Source organism: Coloeus monedula (genome assembly GCF_965178545.1).
Source record: "Coloeus monedula genome assembly, chromosome: 11".
Lineage (NCBI taxonomy): Eukaryota > Metazoa > Chordata > Aves > Passeriformes > Corvidae > Coloeus > Coloeus monedula.
Window position 1 is genome coordinate 9,712,683 of NC_138791.1, and position 17,473 is coordinate 9,730,155.

Consider the following 17,473-nt stretch of genomic DNA (forward strand, 5'->3'; position numbering starts at 1 on the left):
TCTCCATCTCCCCATCCCAGTGAACCCATATTCCCGAGGGATAATTTCCACGCTTGTTCTCTCCATATCTGTCTGTCCATAGGCACTTCCACAGACAAAAATAAGTAACAGTTCTGACACCTGGCATCTTTAAGTTGAGGTTATGAGTGTTAGGAATCAGGCTGGAATCCAGAGATTCATTTCAGATGGGATTGAGAAAGATATGGGGTGGTAGCAGCAGTCAACCACAAGCTAAATGGGAAATACTAGAGAAGAGAAACTAAAGCACAGAAAACCAAATCCTCCTTCCTGCTACAACCAAGTAATACCACCAAACCCTGAATCGACCTGGGCATCTTTGAAATGCAGAATTTGAGTTTGTACAGCACTTCAGAGCAGAAAAGTCATCCCACAAACATCTGCATTAGTTTTGCTTTGCTACAGCAGCTGAATCTAACTCCCCTCCCTCCAGCTTCAGCCCCGGTTGTTCTGTGGCTCTGACCACGAACGGAAGTGTTGCTGCTAAACAAACATAGATGCTGAAGGAGATGCAGGTCACAGATGTAAGATCAGAGTCAGAGCAGGTAGGGGTTTCTTCTGGAAGCTAAGGAGCTGAAACCCCAGGAAAAGGAAAGTATCTGTAAGATCAGATATGTTTAGCTTGGAGTGGCAGGAACAAATCCAGCAAGCATAAATCAACCTTCATCTTTCTTGAGAAACTGCCCATACCCACGGAGCTCTGTTTCAGGAGTCTGCATCCCAATTAACTCCCCTTCTCCCTGAGACAAGCACAGCACATTCTCACTGAGAAGGGAAGGAAGACGATCCCTTCACAGCCAGAAATCAGCCCCCTGCTCTGTCTAGAGTTATTAAGTAAATGACTGTCTGAAATTCCCAAGGCTCCTGTCTTCTCTCCTGCCTGCCAAAGCAGATGCTCCACTGAGCACAGTGGGCAGCAGCTGTCTGGATGCCTTACAGAGATCTGCACAAAAAAGCTCCATGCATCCCTGACTCTGCTGCCAGAGTGGGTGCAAGCTCCCAGGCAGAGAGGACCATGCCAGCAATCACACCCATTGCCCTGGGTATTCCCTGGCAACCAGGACTGCCCATGCTACTCCTGCCCACCCCTCCTGAGCAGAAAACACACTGTTCCATCCACCCCAAGCAGGAGGTGTAAAGATCTTCCTGTTCAGCTGGCAAGTGGCTTTCCCAACCCACAGCTCATTCCCTTTATGGTGTCAGCAGCTCCTCCCAGACACTGCCCAAAGATGAGCGTGACCCAGTGTCGTGGTGTGGGGACTAGCTCCCAGTTCTGTCTGCAAAGAGGCCACCAGGATTCGCTGCCCATGGCAGGCAGAAGTCATGTTCCTTTGCTGCTGTGTCTCACTAGAGAGCACCCCCTGACACCCCACCCAAAGACCCTGAGGATTAAAAGATTTTTGCTTCCCAACAGCCAGTTGGTGATGCTTCCTCATAAGCCAAGGAGGCTGGTAAGCATTCAGCAGCAGAACAGACCAAAAAAACCCCATCTCTCCTCCACTGCCTGGCATTGATCTTCCCAAAAATCCACAGCAACAGGTAACATCCCAGCGTCTGCAGACACAGTCACTGCCTTGCTGGATGGATGGTGGGTAACAGGAGAAACAGCCACAGACCAGGGGATTGAGGAGGTTTGGGTGGGACTGTCTTCTTAGATAGTAAAGCTTAGTGCATCTCCCAGGGCTCTGCTACTCCTGCTACTGCAGGGATAACTCAGGGTTTGCACCAAGAACCCCCTCTGCCCTGACATGCTGTGGGTGAAAAGTCAGGATTTTGCCCCTCAAAACAAGGCCCTGCCAGATGAGATGTTATTTTCAAGGATCAGTGATCCAATCTGCCATCTCCTTTGCCTAAAGACATTCTAAGATATTCTCAACTCCTCTGCACCTTCTCTCTTCTGCGCTCTTCTTCCCACCTGGAGCAGAGCACGAACTGGCAGGCAGATGGGCACAGCAATAAAACAAGCCACAAAAAAGCAGCATGAGGTTTGTCCCACGGGAGCGAGAAATGCTCCCAGCCAGTCAGCTCTCCTTTGAAGTCACACACTCAACCTTTCCCTAAAGTGCTCTCTCACAGATTAGTTGGCTCCCGTGGGGGAAAGCCCCACATGGTGCAGCCCTGCCGCCTTTCCACCAACAAGATCTAAAGATCTCAGAGGAACTGCCGCCTCTGCCATCTCTCCTGGGCAAAGAAAATTTAGGGAGAACCCATCCCACTCTCTCCCAGCAGACTTCTATCTTACAAGGCAGCCAAAGATTGAAACCTGAGCTGCTTCTCTAGGCCAACAAATCAACAGGGTAGAAGCAGACACAGGAATCCTCACACTTGCTACTAACTGAGTTAACATTCCTGCTTGTCATCAGTTTCCCCACTACCCTGCATGTTAAGCTGGGAACATCCTTCCATCTGGTTCATAAGACCCCACTGATTAGAAACTCAACTCCTCCCAAATCCTGAGAGGGCTGTTACTCAGATTCATGTAGGGAACAGTGAAACTTGAGGCATTTTGGTCATAGTGCTGCTGGATTGTGCTCCTTAAAACAAGGATCTCTCCATACAACCCAGTTACCAAAAGGGTTCAATCCTTTCCCAGGTTCAGGAAGGATCACAGAATCATCAAGGTTGGAAGAGACCTTCAGGATCTAGTCCAACCATCAACCCAGCAGCACTATAATGATCCCTAAACCAGATTCCCAAGTGCCACATCCAGATGTCAACGATGATGAGTCAATCCTTCCTCCCAGACTCTTCAGCTACACAATTCCTGTCTGGAATCAGCTCCTACTGTCTCACTAACGAGAGCATCTGCCAACTTCACAAGATCAGGTGTCTTTAAGGCATTCATATTTTGTTTTAGTTTACACCCCTCTTCTGTGATTTGAAGGAATTTTTGCACCCTGTCCATCTCCCTGGTATGATCTCAGCCTCTAAGCTGGTCCTAGCATCTTCTCCCCAAATCTCCATCCAGACAAGCTGGCCTGTCACTCATCTGTGCAATGCAGAGCTAACAGCTTGCCCATTTGAAGAGTATTCTCAGCATTTCCGTAGATTCCCCTTCCCTCCTACCCTAAGGGAACTCAAAGGGCATCTCCCATTTTTAGCATCTCTTCCAGCATTTGGGTAGCAGTTCCCTTTCAGCAAGTGGTCTCCTACAACCCCCTTGGCCCACCTGGTTGTCCTCTACCTTCAGCAGACCTGACACCCCTGGCTCTGGGCATATGGCAGTGCACCCACAGGCCTTCCCACCTTCCGATGCCAGTGCCATCCACTTTCCTTCTCGCCCTATTTGTGGGGAGAAACAGCAACCACAGAACAGAGAGGCAGAGAGACACAGGCAGCCTGTGCTCCTGCTGCAGAAATGGGACAGTCTTCTGCCAAAGGAGACAGGTATTATGGAGCTGGCTGCAATGCCACATTTGCCTTGTTTATCAGCTCATCTAATTTCAGGGAGGAAGCAGAGCTCTGCCAAACCCAAAGCTGCCCGAGGAGGGAGGAGGTAGCTCAGCTTAGCTCCTTCCCTGCCAGGGTCTGCTGTCTCCCACCAAGATCAGCAGTAGGCTGGAGCACAAGTGGAGCTCGTGGCCACACAGAGACATGGCACGTGCCCCTTTCCAGCCACAAACAGGAGTAGCCAAGCCACAGTGGAGCCGGCCTGATCACAGAGAGGGACAGCTCAGGAGAATCGACCACAGGAACCATGAAACTGTCCCAGCACCTCTGCCCAAACAGTCTAGCAGGGATGCACCAGAGGAGTGTAACAGGCAGACACAGCTCTACGTCATGTGCCCTCCCAGAGCTTCTCAGCCACACCATCCCCTTGGGAGTCTGGTTCACCGATATGAAATTCCACACCTCTATCTCACCTCTTTGCCACCACATCCTTAGCTTCACCCCTTAATGCTTTCCACCAGTAGTGATATTACTCATATTGAAGCATCCAGCTGCCTCCCACAATCCCCCAGCTGCTCCCTTCCAAGCTCTCTTACAAAAACCCTCAGGCAGTATTTTTTGAAAAAATCATCTTTCACAGCCTTTCCAAGTCCTGCCCTTTGCACCTCCCAGCAGACCCAGGTCTGGGTCACACAGATGCATCTCCTTCGCCTGGGGAGATGATTGTCCCTGCGAGAGGTGAACATGAGCTTCAAACCTCCACAAAAGCCACCACTCAGGCAATGTCCTGCTTCCTCCAAAACCAATAATAAAACTTCCCTGACACCAGATGGGCCACGACATGGCATTGTGCCAAAGCACAATTCCCTAGCCAGACATTTAATTCATTACATTTCTGCTTCTCCATCATTCAGAAGAGCTGGTCTCAGTTACTGCCCCACAAGGTTCCCTACCCTGTATTTGCTGTTAACTGTTTAAAGCAACTGTGACAGCTCAGGAAGAGGGTGATCCTCATTGTTTTTAGTACACATAACCTGACCATAAGGTGTTTATTGGATTAAACTGGAAGGTCATGTTAACCAGTGATTGAATTACTGATAACTAGAAGGTACTGTAATAAAGACAAGACCATTCCTGGGCTCCAATCACAACACATAGCATCATCCACACTAAAACATCTGCCAATGTTGGGAATCACAAGGGGCACTCTACTAAAAATGCAGCCAGGTCAGAAACTGTATCTGCTCTCCTTTTAGCAGTATAGAACAGTAAGGCTTACTGCAAAAAAGTCATACTCCAGCTGATTGAAACTGCAGGGGGATTTCAGAGAGGCAAAATACAATTACTGGTGCTGGAACTGAGCCAGTTGGGGCTAATATACTAATCTTCCAGAAGAGCTAGGAGAAGTTATTATCCATGACTCCAAGACAAGTCCACACACACAAAAGAGATCACAGCCAAAAGAGAGACCCAAAGTAGCAAAGTGGTTAGGCCTCATTATTGTTGAATTTGCCTGAGGTACAAACCAGGCACCAAGGACTACAGCTGTTCCCAAACAGCCTCATACCTTATTCCAGCTCAGCACGTGGACTGCAACAAAGCCAGAATAAGCCATCCTCAGCCAAGCACCATCAGTCAGGGATAGGTGCACCAGGGTGACACCATGCCCAGAGAAACCCTCTGCCATGGGTCAGCCTTTGGCAGCAATGTCTCGACCAAGCTGGCTGGTCCCAAGACAGATCACCCAACATGTTCCTGTCCACTAAACCAGGGCATAAACATGAGGCACCCCGGGAGCAGAGCTCGGGCAGGTGGCTGCTCAGCACTAAGCTGCTTATGGAGACAGTCTTTACCAGGTGCTTCATTTCATTAATGCTTGGCTTGAAGATGGTATTAAGAACTGCAGATCTGCTGTCAGTCTGGATGAAGAGGCAGCAGATTTCAGTAAGGATGAGAGATACCGGGATCTCTCTGGCCAGAGGCAAGTAATTCATCATGGAAGGAAGTGAATCTCACTATCAGAGAAGATGGAAGTTATTTTATTCCATTAGCTGGTCAGAAAACTTACTTTTCCTTGAACATAGTCTTTCTAACTTGTCTGTCCTACTATCCCTCATCCTAACCCTCCTGGGAATCCCTTCTGCTAATTACTATGAATAATTAAAAGATTAAAATTTCCTCCCCCCTCCCACAAAGCACCACATGCTGTCCTAGGAAATCACCAATCTATAAGACTAGTTTTGATAGCTCCCAGTACTTGGACTTCAAGTACCTTGAAGCTAAAAGAGCAGTCCCTGGCTGTAATGAAGTGAGCTTCATGCCAGCCCACTGTAACCCTGGAAAATGGGATGATCCACTCCAATCCTTGTGCACTCAGCTGTTGGGCAGGGGAGGAGAGGGACTAAGTGCCCTCATGCACTAGACAGTCACAAGTCTTGTGCCCATTTTCAGGAGCCACACTTCCCAGGAATTAACGATTAGGCTACCTCAGCCTTGAGCCTTCGCTGGAAGAGAGGAAGGTGTGGGGCAGTGCATCCTGACTGAGCCAAAGGAGAGCACCAAGAGCTGCAAACAGGGAGCACTCCAGGGTGGATACACCACCATGTAACTCTTTCACCAAAAGCAAGGGATTCAAAGACACCTACAGTCCTATTGACTCCCATCTTCTAGCCCTAAAGCTGGATGAGATGTTTTATCTGTTGCCCAGGATATCTGCATAGCAGTAGGAAACACAGAGGACTGGAAACCTCCAGGCAAAACAAGATGGAGAAATGGGATGAAAGGAAAGGAGGATAGAAAGGGCCAGATGCAAGACCCTGCAGGTCCACTCTCTCTTCAGAGTTATCTGTGGCTCAGGCCAATTTGCTACCAAAGGTGAGGCGAAGCAGCCAAACCCAAACTACAACCTGAGAAGCTTCTGGGTTCCCTGGAAGCCTGAAAGGATGCAGAAGTAACAGGTTCACAGCTCCACTGACTTGCCTTTTGGCTGAAGTACAAATCACACACTTGCTTCTCTCCATAAGGATATGGCATCCAAATTCCCACCAGACCTAATCCATCTCTTCCACATGTGGCTCTGCCGGGTAGCAGCTGTGTATGGGGTGACACACATGCAAGTGCACACTTCTGTGCACCCTCAGACAGAATGAGACAAATGTCAGGGCCCTTCCACAGGCTGGTGCTCACTGATGTCAATAGAGATTCACTGTTCCATAGCATAAATCAGCAAAAGCACATTATTCAGGAGAACCAGAGCCCCAGGCTGAGCTGTGCTCTGCCACTGGGAGTTTGTTCTCACTTTCTAATGGACTAACAGGTGGCCCTAGATGCCACATGTTTTCTAGAAATATTTTTAAAGGATGTTTTTTGTGTGCTTAGCAAAAAAAAAAAAAAAAAAGGCAGCTGCAGATTGTTATTGCTTTTTAGCTCTTGCAGCCTCGAAGTCACACAAAGGCAGGGGAGTCTCCCTACACAGAGTTCAGAGGGACATAAAAAAAGGAGAGATGGAAATGACTAATACAGCTTTTGAATAGCAGGAGATCTGGTCTATCTGCAAGACCACCACCAGTTCAGGCCCAGTATTTTTATACAAACACAGTAAGAAGCCAGCACAGATCTCCTTTCACAGCAGGTAATTTTCTCTCTCTAGGAGTACAACAATCTTGTTCTGTGCCTTGACTGATGCAGCGTTTCCAGTGTGTGTGCCTGGGACAGAGCTACCAACTATGCTGGGCTACACTTCACCGAACGAAATCTCACATAAGGAAAACTTACACCATAAACTTTTTTTTCCTTAAACAGCAGCTGTTTAAAACTGTTTAATGGGTTTATACATTGAAAATAACCTAACAGATGTCATCACACAGTTCCACAATGTATCACATGGCATCTGTCACACATGCAGCATGTAAGTTCCATTGGTTGTGTGCATCTCTCATACAGAGGCTTTGCACGACAGGAGAAGACTGCCCAATTTAGGGATGCTATTACGATATCCTTTTTTGTAAAATGACACACGGCAGGTTTCTAATTAAATTTTAAGTAGAAATGCACTCCCAGCTCTTGAATAATTCAAACTGTTCTATTAACCAAGGTTCTGAAATGCCTTTGAGACATGAGCTCTGGACACAGCAATGGTCAGGGGAAGAAACAGCACTTGGAAGCAGAGCAGCGGTTAGCTGGGCAGCGGATAGGGCAGGGTACGCATAAAGGACAGCTGAAAGAGCACATCTGTTCCTGGAGGAAAGTACTGCAGGCGAGAACGGAAGGAGAGAGCAGCGTGTTCTGCATGCAAATGGGGCGAGACACGTGCAGGAGGCAAGGCTGGGTTCGGTACCCAGTCATCTCGCTCTCAATGCACAAGCACACGCTGTTCTCCAAGTCACGTCCAGATCTGTGAGGACATGCAGGTGCCTGCTGGCACACCAAGAAAAGCGCCGCTGAGCGCTGCCGGAGCCGAGAGCGGCTGAGCCAGAGCACGGCCCAGGGATGCGGCACCATCCGCCCGCCCCAGCATCGCTGCCCCACGGCCAGGCCTGCGAGCGCCCCAGGGCAGCGAGAGCACGGCCAGACACGTTTAGCAGCACTGCCAGTGAGCAAAGGGCTTCGGAGACCTAGGCTGGGATGGCCCTTGCCCCACAGAGTGTGCACTGTGCCTCAGTGGGCAACCCAAGCCATGGCTCTGCTGCAGCTCTCAGCCCTGTGTGAGCACAGGTGTTTTTTAAGGTCACAGAAACAGGAGCGGGGATAAAACGGGACTTGTGCTTTCTAACTGCAGACCTCAGTCAGACCTGCTGAGAGTGATACTGGATAAGGGAGGAGGGATAAGGCTGAAGCCTGGTCCTTGGGTAACACTTAATACATGCCCCACAAGACACTTAAGAGCAGGAGCATGTGAAATAATCTCCTAAGCTACTGGAAACCCTGCAATGTACCTCCTCCTTCCTCCCACCCCTCTCACTGCAGGCATCTCAAAGCCAGTGAGGGGCTTGGGGAGAGACTACCGAGGGGACTCAGTGTTCTCACAAAAACACTCCACAGAGGAAAGCGAGCTCAAATGCCAATGAAACCCATTTTGGTCATGACTTCTCAGGAAGTAGCAGGACAGGGTAGGCAACAGGACAGCTGCCCAAGGGACAAAACCTACTGTCTTCTCTTGGACCAAATCCCCAGTGAAGCCACAGAGGGAGGAATCCAGAATTTGATCCAGGGAACCCAGCTCTGACCCAAACCCTAAGATAGCCTTGATCTCAGTTGGACTCTTGAGACCCTAAAGTTGTGCTTAATAGACAGCAACAGAAAAAAAGCAAGAGAGAAGAGAGCATAAAAGGGGGAAGGTGAAAGGAGGGCGTGAGGCAATGGGAAACTAGATGGAGGCAATGCTTTTCCCAGCTCATAGCAGCTCAGGAATAAAAGCTCAACTGTAACTTGGTTTCTAAAGCCTGTGCTTGCTCAGGATTCACTGGGGACACATCAGGCACTGAGGTGAGAAAATAGAGCTGACATTTAATCTCAGGCCCTCTTAGTGAGTTGTGTCAAAGCAGGAAGATAGACCCCTGCATCCTTCCACTTCCCCAGAGTCCCTGCAGATTGGAGAGGAAGAATGGGGTAAAAATATCTTACCTGTTGCTGGTCCCAAGTCCAGGCTGGAGTCATTGAGCTCTCCCCCATCTTCCCAGAAGTACTGTGGGGGCTGCAAGATCTTGGACTCCTCATTCTCCTCGCTGGCAAAGCCCGACCCTGGAGCAGCATGCAGAGAGCCAGGGGCAAGGTCTGGCTCTGCAGCCTCCGGGCTCGTTTGCTCGTGGGAATTCATGGCCTCCAAGTGGGACATCATAGCAAATTCCAGCAGGGAAGTTGATGTGAGCCCATCGGCAGTTGGGTCCTCTGAGGAGGCAAGGCAGAGGCACAAGGTCCCTGTATAATGACAGTAAACACACATCAGAGAGAGGAATGACACCCACTGGCTTGTCTTCCCCTTGAAGCCTGCTCCTGCCAAACCAACCTGCCCCGAAGATGGGCTGTGCTCTCAGCTGATGAGGAAAATTACAGTATTCTGGGAAACATCCACAAGCATGCAGAGGAGCATTCACATCCAGGAGGAGTCTGTACCAAGCAATCACCCAGCCTGGGGCACCTCTGTTTCTGGGGTGATGATTCACCCTCTCTGAGGTGTTTTTGCCTCTTTAAAGGATGGGGTGCCTTGTTAATCACCCACCCTGGAGGGGAGGTGGAATGTCTTATACTTCAGCCATGAAACTCTGGCCTTGTAAAAACAGTGACAGTTTCTATCCGACTGTCCTGATCTGCAGCTATATTATATTCAACTGGACTGATTCAAACCAATATTATTTACAACCAGTATTGATCGTGTTTTAAATCTGTAGGGTAAAAATCTATTTTTTTTGTTTGAACTTCAACGCAGTCACATTGTTGGTCTTCATAAGGAAGGGCTGACTGTTACAGGCAAGAATTATATTGTGACAACAGCAAACATCTACCCAACACTAAGCAGGGAAGCAAGCTGCATTTTGCACTTTTCTTTCAACATTATACTCTTATTATTTCCATTTTAACTATTAGAAGGATTGACTGACACTTCTTGATTCCTAGATGAGACTTTAATTGTGATTTGTGTCAAGGTACATTCACATGCATATTGAACTTCAATCAAAATGCAAGAAAACAGCACCTGGAACTTGGCTTTATTCAGCCGATAAATACCATTATAAATATGGAGGCATACGGAAAAAATAAAATTACCAAAAGCTGTTTTACATTTAAAACAGTTTTGTTAAGCAAGCAAAGTAACTAATTTGGGTGAACTGAGCCATTTGCTTTGCAGCCCTCTATTATTCAGCACATCAAAACTAGAAGATCTCATCCTCTCACAGCTGATTTTTATTCATAATTAGAAGAAAAAAAGGACAAATTTTCTTGCTTTCTCAGCTCAGACTCAGTTTCTCAATTGTTAATGAACTAGTCACTGAACTGAACTAATTGAATAAGCTGAAATGAAGACTAATTTGGTATTTTTCTTTGATAACTGATTTTTTAGACAACAGAAATGCAGCAGCTCTAATCCATCTGGACTTCAGTCAAATATCTGATACAGTGCCTCATGCAGAATTACAAGAGACACAAGAAAAGACACCTATTAGCAGGAGAAGTGTAAGGCGTTGGCTACACAAAAAATGACAGAGGCTTGTGCTGGAGGGAAGCTACTAGTGGAGTTCCTCAAGGTTTGTCCTTGGATCTGCTGTTCTATCACATTTTCATAAATGACCTTGGAACAAAAAGTAGGAACATGATAATGAAATTAGCCAAGGACACAAAGCGAGGAGACATCCTCCCTACACAGAAAAACTGTAGGTACAGCTAGGTAATCTTGAGAATGGGAATAACAGAAATATTATGAAAAGAAATAGCATAAAGTGGTAAGTTGCCCCCTTGAGAACTAGCACAAAACATTTCTGATACAAGACAGGAAAACATCCATTAGAAATGTCTTAAGAGGAAAGAAACAGCTCTGAGATACCACTGGAATGAAGATGTGAAAATCCTTGCAGAGCCGTGAAGCATTAGAAACAGAGATTTTCCAAAGCACTGCTGAGACATCACCTGGGTGCTGCACACAGATCTGGATACACATGGCCTGAAATGATTTAAGCAGAGCTGAACTGCCTTCGGGCAAGGGCACAGAAGAGGCAACCTCCCAATGTTGCTTCCCACCACTGTGTCCTACAACTCCACATCCCAGAAGCACAAATCCAAACCAGGGCATGTGCTAAGATGAGCTATGGGGCAGTGGCAGATGGGTTGGCCCTGGTGCATTCATTGACAACATTGGCTTGTTGGCACAGGAAGTTTGGGAGTCACTCCTCACCTGACAGACTGATTACCAAACCTGTCCTGGAGATGCTAGAAGCCAGAAATGCATTTCTTAAGTCTTCTGCCTGCTCTGACTCTCTCCACCTTCCTCCACTATTCTCTGAACTCAGCAAAATCCAATATTGGTTACCCTTTCCCATACACACTTGGGCCAGGCTTCAGCACTTCTCAATCTTGTTTATTTTTGCCCTATTGATCCAAGGCAAGATCAGCTGAGGCCTGAGCTGCAACAAAAAGGGAATGGCAAAAGAGGCAGATTATCAAAAGGGAAGGAAGCTGCTACAGCATCACAGAGCCAACCAAGCACCTCAGGGCATCTCTAGTGATGTGCTAGTTCTCAGGCCATGCACAAACAGTGAAGTCCACAGCTGGAATCGAGAGCTCACACATCCCTTGTGCATGAGCACAGACCTGGGAAGACCTGGCCAGGCCAGCCCCGTGCTGACCCAGGGGTGCTCAGCAGGTTTGAATGCGAGCTTCCCCAGCTGACAGACAACACCTGCATCACTGAGCAGCCCACCAGAGAGAGCACTCATCTTGAGGAGCTTACAGCTTAAGCATACATGACAGAGAGCAGCAACAAGGAGAAAATAAACATATTCTCCAAGTTATCCAGCAAAGGAGAGCAGAAGAATAGGGAGAGACCATGGCAGGTCCAAGGCCACATGGAATATTTGGTTTATACGCGACTGCAACTGACTGCCTGGATCCTGAGCAAGCTCCTTATCCACCCCAATGCCTCAGTTTCCCCTGACTCCCATTAGCAGAGAAATGGCTGATGTGGCACACTACAAAACACCTCCTGGGTCTCCCCAGCAGCAGGGCAAAGCCTCAAAATGTACTTCTGTGCCAGCATCTACACTGCCTCAAACCTCTGTTTCCATCAGCTGCACCCTGTTTGGGCTAACTCCAGAGCTCAGCCACAGCCCATCCCACCACTTCTACAACAGACATCTCACGGCAGGTGAACCTGGTAATCCAGAGAGCTATTTCCATCCATGTGGGAAGCTCGGATGCTGGGAGTTTGTTTACCCTCCTTTAACTCTGAAGTGTTTACCCAGTTAAAACCCCTTAAGCTGCATTATCTGGTTTACCGGGATGCTGCGCTGTCCTCAGCCCATGATAAAACTACACCACCTCATCCCTAAGAATGAGTCATGCACAGCCTGATCAAGACAGGTGTCTCCTGGGGCAGATGTGAGTAACACCTTGGGGCCTGATCTACAGGCACAGGATGCAGAGACTGGTCTGGGGGAACCCTCTGTGCCAGCACAGCCCAAATACCCCAGAGCTAACAGCACCACCACACCAGGATACAAATCAGTACCTCTCCAGACACCATCCTGACACCACTTCATTCATACCTTCTGCACCAGCAGCAAAAACTCAAAGGCTTGGGGTGCCAAAAAGCAGCCCCAAGACTTGCCATCCTCCCCCTCTCTTTCAAGCCTCTCATAAAGGAGCTCCATGCAGCTGTCAACTCCAAGGCAAAGAAAGAATCAAAGCATGAGCTGAGCTGGGAGGCAGGGGAGCACAGCTGAGAGAGGAAATCTAATGCCCAAGACCACAGTTGCAGGCCATTTTCCTCCTGGGATGGGAAACAGGGATTAAACAACTTCTATCAGCCATCAGTCTCCCGATTTTGTATTCTAAAAGGCAGATCAAGTGATAGGAATAAAGAAACAAATGAATAAAGCCCTGCAACTGTAGATGGGAGGGAGCAGGGAACGGAGCCAGGGCTCACCAGCTGCTTCAATGGGGCGTTTGTCTCTCATTTCTATTTTTGCGGCACCTCTGCGTAACCTGGAGGAGATGAGGCTCTGCATGCTAAAGAGGGCAGCCAGCCTTCGGGGAAACAGCAGGGCTGTGAGCACGGGAGGAAAAACCCTCCCAGAGCAGACAGAGGAGCGGCAAGAAAGGAGAGAAAGTGGGAGAGGTAGGTGGAGGGGGAGAGGGAACAAAGGCAGAGAGCACCAAAACCAGGATGGGAGTGCCCACGCTGGCTGGGTGCTGTCCTGCTGCCAGCACCCACAGAGCTGACATGTGGAGACAACGCAAAAGATGTTTCACCTCTATAAGGAGCAAAATGGGGCGATTCCTACAGCAGGGAATAATGCTGCAGTGTTACCTTTCTGAGGCCACTGAAAAAAAGCCAGCCAGGAGGATACAGATGAAATGAGTTTGCTAGTGCTGACCTCACTGACCCCTCAGAAAACAGTTCTAAGTCAAAGTGGCAAAGCTTGTTCTGTTCAGCTCAGCAGAGGATTCAGCATAATAGCCCCAGACAAGGAGATGGGGGAGTTCCACTCAACAGTGGGGAAAAAAAATCTGAAGAAAGAATATCTGCCATCTTTCTCACAAAGTGCTGTGAATTAGAGCATTTTCACAATTCTAAATAATTCTAAAAGAACCCCAAAGTATTTTCCACGTTAGCTGACCAAGAATCACTTCATGCCTTTGCCACAAAGCAAGTCATCTCTCCGTGGGACAGGGCAGCTATTTAAAAGCTCCCAAGTGGCCTATTGAACAGGACTGGAAGTGAAAGAGGAAATAAGTAATTTCTGTGTCCAGCTGAAATGAGAAGAGAGATTTGGGGAGATGAAATGGAATCTGGCTGCGACTGTCAGCCTTTAAAATTTTTTTGCTTTTTAATTAATAACAAGCAAACCTCAATTTCTCTCCAAGGAAACATGCAATCATCCCTTAAGATGTCATCACATTGACTTGATCTATAGAGGGGCTGGAGTGCTCTTCAGTTTACCCAACAGAAGGTTGGTTTTACCTCTCCTTCGTGAGTGTTGTGGCTACACCACAGTGCCACGGAGGCAGGATCAGCCTGCTGAAAGGAAGAACATTTGCCTGGAGCACACCCTGATGTACCTGTCTGTCACCACCAACTAGCAGAGCCTGCACTCCCCATCCAAGCACACTTGTACAATGGGTACCAGGGAGGGAGGTCAGAGCATCTTGGTATTGCCAACACAGCAGCCACAAGAATGTCCATCTGGCCCTGCTACCGTTGACCTTCCTTTCAAGCCCACCCCACACCCAGGAGCTACCCAACAATGTTATTTCCTAGGAGAGCTGGGTCAGGAATGGGTCATTTACTGATAATCAGTTAGGACAGAAACACAATGACCAGATGAGGGAAGCATCTGCCAGGGATATTCCCTCCCCCAGACCACCGTGCCTGGAAAGGCCGGGGAGCAAGGCCCAAGGGCAGAGAGGAGAGAGGCCCCAGGGCAGAACGGCCAACGGCACAAACCACTTCCAGAACATAGCAAAATGTAGGGTAATTTAAATAACAAAAAAGGATCCCAACCATGGCCAGTGGAGGAAAAGAAATGTTGTTTGACTGAGGGATGTCCAAGCTGATTCCCACACAGTCACCTGGAGCCTGTGCACTCCAAACCCTCAGCAGCTTGCACAGGGAAGCATATGGGATGACTGTGTATCAAACCAAGTTCTTTTGGTGCTCATTCAGAGTTACAGATCATACCTGTTCTGAGACACTCCACCTAAGAGACCTCTCCCATTCCAGCTCCACACAGCCTTAAGGCTGCTCTCCCCTAGACTACTTACACACCCAGCCATGGCCCTAATCTCCGAGATCATTTCCAATTAGGGCTTCAGAAAACAAGATCAGACTGCCATCCTCCTCTGGTACTGCCAGCAACCAGGTCTCTTACTGAGCGTCCCTCTAAAACCATCCACCTTCCTGTGGCTCCAGTACATTTTAGAAAGCGATAGGAAAAGCACTGGGTCTGCAGGGAGCACATACATACCAACCTACACCAACATGAGGGTCAAGACACAAGGGAAGAAGCCCTTGCAATGGGACAGCTCTTTAGAGGGATGTTGTGCCAGCATCTTTAAGCTTTTACAGCTCCTTACAGCAAGCATAATGAGAGCTCCAACACCCAGCTGCAGGGAGTGCGTGCCTGCACGTACTGAGTGGGCACTACCTCGCAAAGAACGGCCAACATCTGCTCCCTTGGCATTTCAGCAGAGAACATCCCCAGCACGCAGGCCCAGGTATATCCATGGGAAACAGCAAGGCACTGCCAGGGGATGCACCTGCTTTTGCAGGTAATTGCAGACATGCCCTTAGGCAGCAGGGGGGCCTGATGTCCAGGAGTGCTGGGCATCCGCATCCCCAGCGCCAAAATGAGTCAGGTCTCCTGTCCTGAGGATCTGTAACATCAGGACTGCTCTAAACACCTCCCTCCATTTGCACACAGGAGACTCCATGCAAGCAGGTCACAGACCCTTCAACAAGCCTGCCTGTCCTCCCCCCTCCGCCCAACCATTCATGGCAGGACTCACAATCTCACTTGGTTTCAGTCTCCCCAGACTGTTTGCCTTCACTCCCTCCCCAGATTGTCTCGTAGCCTTCACACCTCCCTCCTCTGCTGCTGCAACGTCTGCTCTCCTCCACGATTCTCGCTATCGACAATGGCAGCTCGCAGCTCGGGGCCAGGGGAGACGCAGCTCCATGGGAAACAGCATTGGGTAGACAGTTCTACACAGCAGAAGTGAATTTTCTTTCTTCAGTCACCTTTTATAGGCCTCTTCAAACAGCTCACAGGCCCCCAGGGGTTAACAGACCACAGGATGAAAGCCACTGATCTAAGAGAAAAACCACAGCCCACAGACTTCTTTGCCCTCTCATAGGCCCAAAGCATTTCATCTGTCTCACCAGGCCTGTGCTTCCTCTTCTCACTCTGCCCCAGCCTGGACTCTGTACCCCACAGTGCTCAGCCTGATTTCCACCACACTAAATAAAGGCTTGTGGCTGCTTCTTCTGCAAGGGCTTCCTGCCTGGGCAGAGCAAGCACTACCTCAGGTGCCTGAGTGACTTCCCTTGAGACACGGTTGCCTATCAAAATGTAACTGAAACCTTTACACCCCAAAAGGTCTTTAAAACTCCTGGCACAACACTGAGCACAAAATGGTTACACTCTACTCCAGCCCCTGCAGCAGAGCAATGACAACCATCCTGCCACACACCACACCTCCAAGATGCTCCACTCTCCAAACAGCCTCATGCATCCTAGGCAAAAAAAGCTCATGCAAAGGTTTAGTGGTCCCAGGGCACATATATGGGTTCTGACTACCTTCACAACACCAGGCAGGACAAGAAGAGCCATGGTTGCCGTTGGCATATAGAGGGAGGGCTGCAAAGCTGGTTTCCCAATACTAACAAATTAATCCCAACCAAGAATGTACATCCAAAGCCTGGTAACCACAACAGGGCTTCACCAGGCACCGGGACAGTGGGGGGGCTGATCTGAGCCCCAGCAGGGTGTACCTTCCTTGCCAGCATCCCTGGCCCTCTGAACAAATCAATACACGTGTTTGCTTGGCCTCGGTGCAGGCTGCGCTCGCGTGGCTGACAAATAGCCTCTCTCCATTCTTTTGGGATTACGTGTTTCAGTAGTGCCCTGGTTTCGACAAACAGCCAGCAAGAACGAGGAGTCAGTTCACCCAAGCACCAGCTGCAAGCCATGATGCACCTTCCTCCAGCCCCTCTGCCCGGGCCCTGCAGCGGGGCTGTCAGTGCTTCTGCTGCTCACCCATGTACCCACAAAATGCTGGAGCTTCTTCCATGCAGAGTGAGTGGGAAAACTTCTGTGCACTCTGATCTCCAGCTCATCACCAGCAGCTTCCCCTTGAGGGCTTAATGTAGTTATTTCTACCCCTGATGCCTACAATTAAATGAACATTTCCTTACGGCAGCGAGGCGGCCAAGGAAAAACAGACAACAGGGAATTTTCATTCATCCTGATCTATACTCGCTCATCCCTGGCTTGTTCACACAATGCTAACAAGACATCTTCTAAGCAGGCAGAAAGAGAAAAAAAACCTTAAATAGCCCACATGCAGACAAGCACCTGGGGAAACAAAAAGAGGAAGGAGACCAATTCCCTCCTTCCCTCCCTGCATCATTTTTCTACTTGCAAGACCAAAGGGGCTCAGATACCCTAGAGCCTGGAGAGATGTTTCCACACTCTGCCAACAGATTTGTGCTGCCTGGTGGTCTGATGGGACCTTGATGAGGCACATGCCCCATTTCAGCACATCCTGCAGGTCTGTGGAGGCTCCCAGTCCAGGGAAACATGTGGGGAACCACACACAGTCAATCCAGTTCTTTCTCAGATATTAACTATTGCTG

The 17,473-nt window shown here is 48.9% G+C and overlaps 1 protein-coding gene across 1 annotated transcript in view; it reads right to left on the reverse strand.

Moving 5' to 3' along the window:
* PODXL2 (podocalyxin like 2) overlaps positions 1-17,473 on the reverse strand; it is a gene marked incomplete at its 3' end in the record, with an annotated part of 28,158 nt that overhangs the window by 8,569 nt on the left and 2,116 nt on the right. Inside the window, exon 2 of the mRNA XM_082289098.1 lies at positions 9,031-9,324. Coding sequence (XP_082145224.1) covers positions 9,031-9,324 — 294 coding nt within the window. The remainder of the gene's footprint in view (positions 1-9,030; positions 9,325-17,473) is intronic.